Below are 14,626 nucleotides of genomic sequence, written 5' to 3' on the forward strand. Positions count from 1 at the left end.
ACAGCCTCAAAGTCAAGGTAATATGTGGCCATGTCATCAAGGTATGGATGAATAGAGAAACTTCCAAAAATGTAATGATCTGTTCAAGTTCCTAAAAGCAAGGGGAAATTAAACTAACATTGAGAGACTTAAAAATGCATCCTCTCAGCCAGGTGTAGTGGCTCACATCTGTAATCCCAGCATTTTAGGAGGCCAAGGTAGGAGGGTGACTTGAGCTGAGGAGTTCAGGACTAGCCTGGGCAACATAGTGAGACCTTATCTCTACCAAAAAAAAATAATAATTTTTTTTTTTTTAAATTAGCTAGGTGGAGTGATGTGTGACTGTAGTCCCAGCTACTCTGGCACCTGAGGCAGGAGGGATCACTTGAGCCCAGGAGGTCAAGACTACACTGAGCCATGGTCACACCACTGCATGCACTCCAGCCTGGGCAAAAGAAGGAGATCTTGTCTTTAAAAAACAAAAAAATCATCTCTCCAGCGGGATAACAGTCCTGTTCGTACCCATCAGGCGACACTGAGACACCGAGGGCCACGGCAGCTAGGCCTCTCCTTGGAGGCCACCTGGCATAGGGGAGCAGAACACAAGAGAGTTGGTTCCAGATGGAGCCGATCACTCCAGAGCCCATGCTGTAGTCTGTGCCAAAACCCAAACATTCTTACAAAATAAAAGCCATTTGCATTGGAACCAGTTTGCAAGTCTTCTGACACCTTCTAAGATCAGCTGTTCTGACAGAAAAAGTACCAAACAGGCTCCCGAGAAACCTGCGTTTGGGGAGCTGGCCCTGCTGTTGACCCTCTTTAACCTCCCTGAGGCTCTACCTACCAAATCTACAAAATTGGAAGAGTACACCTGATCATCTCCACTGCTTCTCCCAGCTCTGACATTTCCTGACTACACGTGTTTGCAAGAATCTCCATGGTAAGAGTATTCAAATGAGGAGGCATCATTCAAACTTGAAATCATAAAACGATATGCCAGTTTTTAATGACACTTATTAAATTTCTGGAACTCATTATTGTTTCAAGATCAGTCTAAAAGGAAATTCAGGAAGGTTAGTGCCAGAATGAATTATTAAGAGACTCCAGATTATATAGAGACCAGATATTGAAGCTCTTGAGGCTGACATCACAGAGGAAAAAGATGTTCTTATATAAACTATCCCTTGCTGCTGATGCCAAGAATAAAGCATAGATCTGGACATAATGCAAGTAGTTCCGTGGAAAGTTTGCAGGCTTCAGAGCCAAAAATTGAGGAATGAATCCAAACTCCCTCCACTTGCTAACCATGGCCTTGAGCAAGTTGCTTCAGTCTTGATTTCCTTAACTCAGTTTCGTTAGCTATAAGAGACGGATCAAAAAAAAAAAAATAGTACATTTCTCCATTGAGACAATTTAGGTATAGCCCCCTAAAGAAGCTCAGTTGGTTTCCTTATACCCCAACTTTACTTGGTATGTTATTAATTTATGATGAGGGTAGTAAAAGTAACAAGAAGTGGTGAAGTGGTAGAATTTTGGGACTTTTTAAATCACAGAAATCTGAAATAGTATGATTTTAAAATAGTCTTTGTATTTCACTTTATGCAAAAAATGTGAACAGATGTAATTTTCCCTTTCCATTTATTATTGTGAGAACATGAGTCTTGCATTTTGCAAGTTTCAAATTGTGCAAGGTCTTCAAGAATGCATTCCGTGCATAAAATGCAGCCCTCCTGGAATGCTAGTTGTTATTCGTGTCATCCTTTGTTCATACCAAAGATCCTTCGTGTATAGCATCAGTCTCACTGAGATGAGGACATTTGGCTAGAACTTTTGTTTCCATTTCATTTGTGATAAAACTGAGATACAGATACATTAAATGCCTTAGCAAAGGCTGTGCACCTAATTTGTGCCGTGCCTGGGGCTAAAATCCATTTCCCCACCAAGGCTTCGCATTTGTATCTGTGAATACTTTCCTACTCCCGAAGTTTATGCCTGACCATTTTTATTCTTGGACAATACTAGTTGTCCCTTGTTACAGTCTATTCAGTCTGTCAATGTTCTTACCTACCTGTGTTGTAAAAGATGGTTGATTCAATGGTACAATTTTTGAAGTAGGTATCTGTTGACGTTACATCTTCAAAATAGCACTCGTCAAAGAATGTGTCCTCAAAGAGTACATGTTTAAAGTACATTCTTGTGAACCTATGGGAAGAGGTTGACCCTTGAGTGATTCATCTGAGAAAAAAAGAGACTTAAGACCAAAATGAAAAACACAGCAAGGCAGAAAAAGGAGATCTGCAAGCAAAAGGTGCCAGAGCATTATTTTCAACCCAGACTACTTCCCCACGTCTCAGCTGTTTGTTTATTAGTAGGGAAGGGCTTCAGGACCTGGAAGCCAGTGTCTAGCAGAGGTGCATACGGAGTGCTATGCACCAACCTGTTGGTTTTTAAAGGCAGCCCCACAGACCTTCTGAGTCAGAATCACAAAAATGTGAAATAGTGTGAAATTTAAATATTAATCACATCTCGCTTTCTGAGACATTTTTAAAACATGCAGGTCCCTGGACTGATCCTAGAAGTTTTGGAAGCCATAGAATTGTGAAGATCCGAGAATCTTCATTTTTTAAAAAATTGTCCCAACAAAGATGTGGGGAAATAGGCCTTTCATTCATACTATTGGTAGAATATAATCCATGCAGCCTCTTTGGGGAGCAATTTTGCAAAATTTGAAATGCACGTTCTCTTTGACCTAGGAATACCACCTCTAGGAATTTATCCTACACATACTTGCCCACGTATGCAAAGAGATACATTCACTGATCTTCATTGCAACACTGCTCATAACAACAACGGATTACTACATACATGCATATGTAACAGATGCCATATAATGGAATACCATGTAGCCATCATAGTAAATGAGGTAGATCTATATGTGTTAAAATGGAATAATCTTTTAGATATATTGTTAAGTGAAAAAATCAAGATGCAACATAGATTTTATAACACAGGCTCATTCAGGTAAGAAAGGGTATGGATACATATGCTTCCAAATATATCTGGAAAGCTACACAAGAAACTGATAGAAATGGTTGTTTCCAGGGAGGTACAATGGAAGTGAGGAATAATACACTTAATTTTCACTTTATGTCAAGGGTAGGTATTATTTGTTCACTTTTTTTTTAACTCAGTTAAAAAGAGAGTAAGGCACCTAGACGATTATGAGGTGCAGCCACATGTGGGAGTCACTGCACCTCTCCAACTCCTGCATATTTAATAGGAAAGAACAATGCAACATTTAAAAATATATCTCACATACATTACCATCTTCCTCTGTTGGCTATATTTAACAAGCTTGGGGCCGGGCACGGTGGCTCAACACTTGTAATCCCAGCACTTTGAGAGGCCGAGGCGGGCGGATCACGAGGTCAGGAGATTGAGACCACGGTGAAACCCCGTCTCTACTAAAAATACAAAAAAATTAGCCGGGAGTGGTGGCGGGCACCTGTAGTCCCAGCTACTCGGAGAAGCTGAGGCAGGAGAATGGCATGAACCCGGGAGGCGGAGCTTGCAGTGAGCCGAGACTGCGCCACTGCACTCCAGCCTGGGCGACAGAGCAAGACTCCATCTCAAAAAAAAAAAAAAAAAAAGCTTGGTCAAACTTTTAGGCTGGAAGCCTTTAAATGTCTTCATTTGCAAATAATTACAATGCATTCTTTCATTCATCTATTCATTCACTTACATATTTAGCCTTCTGCAAACACTGAGCATGGTACTAGGTGCTATGAGTATAGAGAGGAAAGACATGGTCCCTGCTCTCCAGTCTAACTGGAAAAAAGTGCAAGCAAATAGGCAACTACAATACAGTGGAAATCGCCATGACAGAGATAGCACAGGGTGCTGATGGCCATTGTTCCTTTTCAAAAGGGCCACCAAATAATTCACTCCATGACCACCTACAATGACCAGTGACCCTTATCCTTCATGCTCTATCGTGTCCTGCTCAGAACCCTAACCTAGAGCTGCCAATCATTAGCTTCTGCTAAAAGACCCCACACAAGAAGTCCTGGGCAAGTGTTCACCAAAAGCAGGACCCCAGGCCAACTGCATCAGAATAAACTTGAGGTTATTATTAAAGATGTCATTTCCTAAATTCCAGCCTACACCTCTTGAACCAGAATCGCCAATGGCAGAGACCAGATCATTATACTTAAAGAAATTTGAGAATCATTGGTCTAGAAAACCAAACTATTTTGAGAAATTTTTCTCAGGGTCAAATTTGCTACAGACTTACAGGGGCCTCCAAAAGCTATCACTAAATTCTTCAGGTTTCCATGGGAAAACTAATTGGTGAGTCTTTTGTTACAAGAAGATGCCTCTGATGTCAAAATATATAAACTAGACATGTTTACTTATGAGAGCTATTCCTGGAGACTGTTGCAGGCCTTTGCATTTCTTAATATATCCTTCTCTTTAATATAGTAATAGGCTGCTGATGTAGCCTTGGGTGATATTTTAATATTCTTCCCAGGGTGGCTGAGAAGGCAGAGCCATAAATCATAAATGGGTCTGACGCAGGCAGCCCTTAAAATGTCTCTCCAAGTGAGTTACAAAAAGCCAGAGTTATAAGGGAAGAGATAAAAGGAGAAAGGGCCAACACATATTTTATGACTCTTTACATAAATCATCTCCTCCGATCTCCAGCCTATATACCGAACTGGCCTACCCAAGATTCTTGATTCAGGAGAATTCAAAAGATGAAAGAAATGTTAGCAACAGTACTTTGTAAGCTCTTCCTTTAAGGCAACAGAAGCCATTGGCAATCCAAGGTCCATGACAAAATTGTCATTACATACACTTTGTTTCAGTTGCCTTCAGGCCCAATGGTTAGTCCAGCAAGTGATTAAGCTACACCAAAGTCACATTCAACATGTGTTAGGCTTGAGGGCATCACCCTAAAGAAATTCAGTCTAATTAAAGAGATAAACAAGAAAACCAGCCATTAAAATTTAGTGTGATGATTATCAAGATAGCGGTATGCTATAAAACCACTTCTGAGGGGACACTTGTGATCCAGTTGGGTAAAGTATGAGGTGACTTACCCTGAAGGAACAGTGAAAGCTCTCTAAGCAAAGATAAGGACATGTATTCCAGACAGAGGGAAAAGCATGTTCAGACACAGATACATGTCATATATACTCTTCAATTACCTTTTTTGAAAGCAGAGAATTCTCTTTCATATAAATTACATCGTCATTTAAGGAGAAAATAAATAAAGGCTATGGCTTCCCAAAGTTCCTACACATAAATATTTTAATAAGCTCTCTAGCCACCATGAAATGAAATAGAGTTCTTAAGAACAGGAACCCCAGCCTCTCACATATTATCTGAGATCAGGTCCTAATCTGAGGTAAATCAAAAGACAAATAAGAGGATCACTTTAGAAAATATGTACTTGGGCCTGATTTGCTTAAAGAAAAGAGGAAACAAATTCTTGCCTGAATACTCTGTGTAACTTCTTACATTCTCCAGGTGTAGGGGTCAGGCCTTCACCCAAACTGTGATGCCACCCTCCAAAAAATGAAGAGTCTAACATTCAGAACTTAACCACCAGGAGCCCTCAAACAATTTTCTTCTCCTCTCGAAGTCTGCATTTTAAAAAATCTATAAAATAGGGGTGTTGAGAAGATGGCTCTTTTTGCAGCTCTAGCATGGTTCCATAAACAAGGAGTACTTTTACTGTGTGTAGCCCCCAAGAAAGAAATAAAAGAGTGGACTTAGGAGGTGGCCATCTTACTTCCTCAAATATTGAAATATTATTGCGTGAAGAATCAGAAAATGTTCATGATGGGAAATCCTGGTGCCAAAGTCAATCAAATAGTGTAAGGACATACATTCTTGTGCCTCAGCGAGTCTGGAAGTAAAATCCAACTTCCCCTCTCTTTCTTTTCTTACACTCAAAGATACCTGAGTGGTGAAATCACGATACCTCATTCTGTCTCCTTTACAAAGATCCTGGCGCATTTACTGCCTTTAGGAACAATAACTGAAGCATAGAACATAGAACAAAAAGGGAAATAATAAAGATAAAAACATTAAATTAGCAAGAGAAAAATAGTAGAACAAATTCATATATAAATATAGTTAGAAACATCCTAAGTCAAACACTAATTTAGCCATGCCAAAATCTGGAAACAATTCAAAGATCCCTTCAACAGGTAAATGGATAAACAAAATACAGTAATACATTCAAATCATGGAATACTACTCCACAATAAAAATAAACTACTAAAAATGCAATAACATGGATAAATCCCAAATGCATTATGCTAAGTAAAAGAAGAAAATTCAAAAGGCTTCCTATTGTATAATTCCATGTAAGTAACATAAAGAAGATCATTAGCTGCCAAGGACTGGGGATGGAGAAAGGGCTGACCACAAAATGGCATGGGGAAATCCAGGAGGTAATGGAATTGTCCTGTATCTTGCTTGTGGTGGTGGTTACATGACTGCACGCATTTGTCAAAACTCACAGGGCCGTACACTAAAAGGGGTAAATTTACTGTGCATAAATTATTCCTCAATAAAAAAAGAAGTTTCAAAAAGTTTCTAAGGTAACCATAGCTAAAACAAAATCCAAACCAAGCTCAGCTACTGCCTAGATTTTCTTAACCTCCCCACATATTGTTAAAGCCTAGCAAAAGAGGTGTACACATTTTTTAGTCCCTACTGTCATACAAAACATCTGACTTGCAACCCAACATTACAAGACATACAAAGAAGCAAGAGTAAAACAACATCATATCAAGACATAATCACTTAAAAAATAATACTCAGTTGGGAGGCCAAGGCAGGCAGATCACCTGAGGTTGGGAGTTTGAGACTAGCTTGACCAACATGGAGAAACCCTGTCTCTACTAAAAATACAAAAAATTAGCCAGGCGTGGTGGTGCATGCCTGTAATCCCACTTATTCAGGAGGCTGAGGCAGAAGAATCACTTGAACCTAGGAGGCAGAGGTTGCGGTGAGCCAAGATCATGCCATTGCGCTCCAGCCTGGGCAACGAGAGCAAAACTCTGTCTCAAATAATAATAATAATAAGAAGAAGATATAATATAAATACTGGAACTATCAGGCAGGGAATTTAATATAATTGTTATTAACATATTAAAGCCTTAAAGGAAAAAATGGATTAACATGCATGAGCAGTTGAGAAATTCCAGCAAAAAGATGCAAGCTATAAGATTCAGACAGAAATGCTAGAATTGTTTTAAGTAATATAACAGATATTAAGAATGTCTTTGATGGACTCATTATTAGGCTCATCATGGCAAAAAAAAAGGATTACTGGAATTATAGATAACTCAAAAAATATTACCAAAATTGAAACATAAAGAGAAAAATAAGAGAAGAAACAGAGAAAAACATCTAACAGCTATGGGAAAATATCAAACAATCTAACATAGGTGCAATTAGAATTCAAGAAAGATAAAAGAAAGAAGAAGTATTTGGAAAGACAAAGGCAAAGGATTTTCCTAAAGTAATGAAACCAATCAAACCATAAGTTCATAAAACTTACAGAACCTCAACAGAGTAAATCCCAAGAAGAAGGAGGAGAAGGAAGATGAGGAGGTGGTGGTACACCTAAACACAGGATATTCAAATAGCTGAACATCAAATATAAAGGGAAAATCTTGAAGGGAGCAAAAGAAAAAAAAATCATGTTACATACAAAAAAATTAATAAATAAAGATAAGAATACAGCAGACTCCTCATCAGAAAGTATGCAGGCCAAAAGACAATAGGGTGAAAGCTTTAAACTTCTAACTGGAAAAAAAAAACTGTCGACCCAGATTTTATACCCAGCAAAAATATTTTCAAAATTGAAGAAGAAACAGATCTTTCAGACAAACAAATACTGAGAAAATGTATTGCCATCATAATTTCACTACCAGAAATAATAAAGGGAAGTTCCTCAGGCATAAGAAATATAATACCTATCTACATTTGAAACTTGGATGTTCACAAAGAAATGAAGATCTCTAGAAATGGTTAAATACATTCTCCTCTTTTTTTTTGGAGACAGAGTCTCACTCTGTCACCCAGGCTGGAGTGCAGTGGTGGTATCTCAGCTCACTGCAACCTTCACCTTCCAGGTTCAAGTAATTCTCGTGCCTCAGCCTCCCAAGTAGCTGGGACCACAGGCGTGCAACACCACACCTGACTAATTTTTTTTTATTTTTAGTAGAGACAAGGTTTTACCATGTTGCCCAGGCTGGTCTCGAACTCCTGAGCTCAGGCATTCTGCCCACCTTGGCCTCCCAAAGTGCTAGGATTACAGGTGTGAGCCACTGTGTCCAGCCTATTTTTCTCTTATTTTTAATCATTCTAAAAGATAGTTCACTGAGTAAAGCAAAAATAGTAGCAATATATCATGTATTTATAGCATATGTAAAAGAAGTATGTATGACAACAATCATAAAACAGGAGAGAAGAAATGAGTGTTCTGTTGTAAGGCTCTTACACTAAAAGTGAAGTAATAGAATAATACTTGAAGGCACATTATAATTAATTAAAGATGTACATTGTAAGCTCTAAGGCACCGCTAAATTTTTTACAAAGAGGAATAAGTAATAAACCAACAGTGAAGGTAAAATGGCATTATGAAAATAATCTAAAAGAGGGTGGGAGAAAAGAAAAAACAAAAAACATGCAAAACAAATAGAAAATAGCCAGCAAGATGATAGGCTGTAATTCAACCATATAAATAATTACAATAAGTATAAATGTTCTATACATACGGATTTAAAAATAAAGAGAGTCAGTTTAGGTGGAGAAAGGAAGACCTAACTATATATTAATTACAAGAAATTCACTTATTTATAAAAATATACATAGATTGAAAGCAAAAAAAATGGAAAAAGTTATACAAACACTGATCAGAAAGATGCTGGAGATTTAGATAATATCAGATAGTAAACTTAGAACAAAGACTACTATCAGGGATTAAGGGTACATTACATAATGACAAAGGTTTCAATTCACCAGTAACATATAATAATGCTTATAAATATTTATACACCTAACAACAACAAAAACAAAGTCCTAACACATTTTGATTTCTAAGAATAAATATCATACGGACTGCATCATCTGGTCATAGCACAAGTATATATAAGTGATCAATATTTAATGGTATTTTGACACTTAAAATGCACTTCTAAATAGCTGGTGAGATGAAGACTGAATATTAATGGAAATTGTATTAGTACAAAAAAGGAGGACTTACAGATCCAACAGATTTTAAATATCCTAAGAAAATACGATGAATACTTTTATGCCGATAAATTGTAAAACTTTTAAAATATAATTTTTCAAAAGAAGAACTACCACACCTGTATATACAAATACCACTACAAAATGAATTGGTCATCTAAATGTATTGTCTCCATAGAGGGCGGGCTCACTTGGTTATAGAGGCTGGTTTTACCAAACCTTCAAAAAATTAACAATCCCTGTCTTATATAATTTCCTTTCAGGAAAAGAAAGAGAGGACATAACAATGATACCAAAGCTGAACAAGAACAGTATAAGCTAAATATACACCATATACTACTGGTGAGAGTGCGAATTAATGCAATCCCTTTGGAGTGCAATGTTTCTAGCCTTTCACCCAGCAATTCCTCTTCCGGGTACATAGCCTAGAAAAATTCTTTCCTGACAACACTTTTTGCAGCTTTATTTGTAATAGCAAGAAAAGTTTATTAACTGCTTAAATGTCCTTCAAAAGGAGAACAGATGAATACGTTATGAAATATGCATATAAAAATTTGAATTAAATGAAATTGAGTTATGTAGCTATCTCCCCCAACACAGAGTATTCTCAAAATCATAATTCTACAAAAAAAAGAAGTTGCATAATTTATAATAATTATATATCTACACATGTAATATAGTATGGTTTTATCTAAATTTTGAAACATTCAAAAGACTGCTGGACAATGTTTATGATACACATGTATATGCAAAAAGTGTAAAAACATGCATGAATGTAAAGCACCAAACTTATGACAATGGTGATCATGACCTCCGGGGAGGGAGAAGAATATCATCAAAAAGAGTAATACACTGAGTAATGCTTAATCAATTTTGACATCTGAAGTAAACATAGTTTATGATTTTATAAAGCTAGGTGCTCTGAATAGGGCTGCTTATATTATTCTCTATTCTCTGCATATTTGAAATGTTTTATAATGGAAAAAAGAGAAGAAAGGAGTCAAAGAACTAGTTATTTGCAGATGATAGGATTATATAACAAGAGAAAAACAGAACTATCAGAGAGCTCAGAGACAAAGTAAACATCCAAAACTCAATAGGAGTCTTATTTATTTGCTACAACACGTGCACGTTTGACCGGGGAAAAGGAATCCAATTTTCAGCGATCAAAGTACAAACTATCCAAGAAGATGCTCCACAAGAACTATGCAGGGCCTGGAGTAAGCTACAAAACTTGGCTGAGAAATTTTATTAACTCTGAAACATGATATATACATTCTACATCCATATTATCACATTCTGATGTGGAATCCTAGGCTTAGACAGGTCACAGATTTGCCTAGGATGGCTCAGCTTGTTATTAAACAATCAAAGCTAGAACCCAGCCTTGGCAACTTTCTGGGATTCAAGAAACCAGAAGCTGCATTGACCTGGCCCACCACTGGCATCTTCGAGGAGCTTTACTCTACTGAAATTTAGTCCCACTGCGGTTGAAGAATATTCTTATTTAGACCCAGGCGTGGTGGCTCATGACTGTAATCCCAACACTTTGGGAGGCCAAGGGGAGCAGATCACTTGAGGTCAGGAGTTCGAGACCAGCCTGGCAAACATGGCAAAACCCCATCTCTACTAAAAGTACAAATATTAGCTGGGCATGGTGGCATGCGCCTGTAATCCCAGCTACTCAGGAGGCTGACACAGGAGAATCACTTGAACCTGGGAGGCGGAGATTGTAGTGAGCCGAGATCATGCCAATGCACTTCAGACTGGGAGACAGAGTGAGACTCCATAAAAAAAAAAAAAAAAAAGACGAATATGCTCATTTATTCCCCCTCCCCAAAGGAGCCTTGGCGTGTAACATTTCAGTGTGATGCGTGACAGCAACCTCTGTTCTATTGTGTGTGTGTGCTTTCTTCCTCTCTCTGCTCTTCCTGCCCCCTGCTATCCTACTGGCCTCATTTTAGAGCTAAATCTTGTGAACTTCATGTTCATTCTGAGCTATTCACCTCTGACCTTTACTAAGAACTCAAGAGAGCTTTTCTCCCATCCTTCATTGGCAAATCATCTGAGTGAGCGGTTGCACGTTCCTACCTGAGTAAGAACACAGCATCAGCTTTGAGGAAGCGCCAGGAGTAAGACATTACTTCCTGGGTCACGACCTATCACAGACAGAAATCAGGCACCTCTCCCTAATGTGCAGAAAGGTTTAAATAAGATAATGCCCTCCAGCTCCTAACCCTCACGGAAGAAAGCCCTACCAAGCAGAAATGTCTTCCCAGGAAGAGAAGGTAAGTTAGTTAATTAATTAGTTAGTTAATACATATTCTGGGTAGAAATTCCGTCCTGTTTTTAGCTAATAATAAAGGAAGCCTGGCCTGACATTTTGGCTCAGGGTTTAAAACATGAACTTATTCTTTTGCCTTTCTTGCACTTTCCAAAAACTCACAGGTTTTGAAGCAAAAGCTTCATGGGTACTCAGAGCCCCCAGATCCCCAAAAAGGCACTAGAAGGCTGCAGATGATGCTTTGGGAGCAGACCAAAACTAACCTTGGCACTTTTGTTTCTTCTTGGGGGCAAAGGGATTGGTTTTACTGCAGGATAAAACTGAGGTTTCAATAGAATTGCCTTTGTCAACAACGTCCATGGGTGAAGTCTAAAGCCCTGTTTACACAAAATAATTTTCCACCATGTGTGATACTCAATAAAATAATTTCCATCGAAACCTTAAATCAGCCAAGCATGAATAAAGTCAAAGGAGGAATACTGGTAAGGATAGGAGAAATGCCCCCACGGAAGCTAAAGAGCACGCGCGTATCCATGGAGGCGCTCAGAAGAGGGTTGGGGTTTTCAAAGATGAGGTGTTTTCCAGCTTACGACCAGCAGATGGCAGCATAACTCAAGAAAAGAAGCCAGGCTCCTTTCATTCCTTAGATCACTTTCAAAGGTTCCTAATCAGTCAAGGAGAAAAATACCCTTTTTATTCAAACAAGTTGCTGGAGAGGGAGTGGGGAAATTATGGGCTTCAAATAATAGTGGGTATCGGTTTAGTGTCTGTTGGTTAAAAAACATATACCGTGTGACGAAAGTTACAATGAACTAACTCATTACAGCTTTTGAAGAAATTTCTGTTTTCACAATCATACAAAAGCATCTATGTACATTTGAAGCATAGAAACATGGTAGAAAATGTGTGAAGACAATCCACTCCCAGATAATCCTTGGCACACCTATACATTCCCAGACCTTGGCTGCTATAGTTACCATTATCATTTTCATTGTCACTACTATCAATATTATTATTCATATCACAATGATGTGTCTGCTAAACATTGGGAGCTTCAGAAATGAGGTCTCCTTAAAAGCATTCATCTCTGCAGGGAATGGTGTCACCCCGTTGGCGGGGGAGGGCGGCATCTAGTCATCCATAATGTCCCTCAGGGGGTCCTGAATCCACAAGAATCATTACCCATCATCCACAGGATTCACCATCCACAACATCGTCCACAGGACTCACCATCCACCCATCATCCACAGGACTCACCATCCGCCCATCATCCACAGGACTCACCGTCCGCCCATCATCCACAGGATTCACCGTCCGCCCATCATCCACAGGATTCAACACTGCTTTCTTCAGCCCCCATTTCCTCCTCACTCCCACCCAGCAGTTTGCTGAAAGTCTGGAGAAGCTGGGCAAAGTTAAAATGACAGAGTGGATCAAAAGTCTCCACTTTCTGCCTAGCTAAGTGTCAGAACTGCAAAACCTGCTTGTTACAAATCACAAGGACTCTGTGTTGTATTGACTTTAATGCAGAAAGTATCATGTAAAACAGCGCCTCTGTAGGAATGAAGACTTTCCCAGTGAGAAAATATTTGTAGTTGTCAAGAGTACAAGATGTGGAGTCCAAATGCATGGGTTGGGAGATAGATATTTCTATGTATATTAGCTGTGTGATCTTGAGCAAGATACTTAACCTCCCTAAGCTTCTGTTTCCCCATTTGCAAAGGAGCAAGCATATTTCTTGTTCCCTGGAGTTGTGAGATAATCTACATAAGGCACTTAAGGTAGCACCTGGCACACAACAATGCTCATTAACGTTGGCTGCTATCGTGACTATCACTGGCATTATTATCATTGTCACTGCTACTGTTAGTGTTACTTGTATCAAAATAATGTATCACTAAACACTGGGAACTTCAGAAATAAGGTCTCCTTTAGGGAATTCATCTCTGCAGGGAACAGTGTCACCCCATAGGTGACATCTAGTCATAATGTCCCTTAGTTTTCAATATTTCCAAAGTATCCTAATAAAGCAAGGGTGACCTTTCTTCCTTGGCAACGTCAACACAAGACCTCCTGACATACTAAAGAGTTCAGACAATGAAACATCTTGGGGGAACTGCCTTCCACCACCACGAGCATTGGAGCCACCATCCCTGGGGTGGTCACTCTGGGCAGAGGATAATGACTCTGAATTGTCTGCAGGGGAGGTATGGATGCATGGGTATATGAGTATGGAGATGTCTGCGACTGGGCTTCAGCATTTTAAAAATTCTGAAAATCTGAACCCATGTCAATGATACTTGGTCCTAAACCTTCCTTCCCAAAGGTCTGATATTGGTAGAAATAATATTCTCCTTTTTATTGCACACTTTCTCACCTTAAATAACAGGGAGGCTTTGCTAAAGTCTAGCCTGTAAGAATATAGAATAAACTGAAAGAGGAATCCTTCCTGGGCTTCACCCAGCCATTCCTTTCCTAAAGTGGCCAGGAGTCACTACACATAGGGACTTTACTGAGACACCAGATGCAAATGTGGGTGCAGACGGGGGAGATAGAACATTCACCGGAGGTGAGAATTTGTGGTGTTAATTTTGTATTGAAGTGGTAAATCTGGGGCAGTTAATGTGCCTGACATTGAACTATCTGGGCCATGGTATTTCAGGTGCCGCTGTATAGCCCATGGCCACCCATTTACTTACCATTCACAACCTGATGAGCTTGCTAAGTACAGTTCAAGAAGGGACACAGCAGAGGGGTAAATGCTCAGTTTAGTGAATAATGTGGCCTTGGGTAAGCGTGACTAAGGTCCCCCCCCCCCCCATCCATCTTGAGGGTTTCAGGGGACAGTTTCAAAGAGGCATTCTTAAAGCACAGCAGGGTGGATGGCCCATCTCATTTTCCTAAAGCACAGCAGGGTGGATGGCCCATCTCATTTGTCCCAGGACCAGAAGGAGGAGTAAAATAGATTGAGGAAGCAGCCCCACAAAGATGTGAACAGGACTTTTCTAATCCTCCACTGATTTTTTTTCCTCTCAAAAACACTCCTAGCTGACTGTGGACCATACTGACCAACCCTCCAAAGTAATA

General features: G+C 39.2%; 1 protein-coding gene across 7 annotated transcripts in view; it reads right to left on the minus strand.

Moving 5' to 3' along the window:
- The window catches only part of LOC116463661 (synaptic vesicle glycoprotein 2B), a 195,402-nt gene that overhangs the window by 12,558 nt on the left and 168,218 nt on the right, over window positions 1-14,626 (minus strand). For all 7 annotated transcript variants that reach the window (XM_032146866.2, XM_032146862.2, XM_058434799.1 and 4 more), the window contains one exon: window positions 2,048-2,181. In XM_032146866.2, the coding sequence (XP_032002757.1) occupies window positions 2,048-2,181 (134 nt within the window). The remainder of the gene's footprint in view (window positions 1-2,047; window positions 2,182-14,626) is intronic.

This window comes from Hylobates moloch, unplaced genomic scaffold, assembly GCF_009828535.3.
Source record: "Hylobates moloch isolate HMO894 unplaced genomic scaffold, HMol_V3 SCAFFOLD_47, whole genome shotgun sequence".
Lineage (NCBI taxonomy): Eukaryota > Metazoa > Chordata > Mammalia > Primates > Hylobatidae > Hylobates > Hylobates moloch.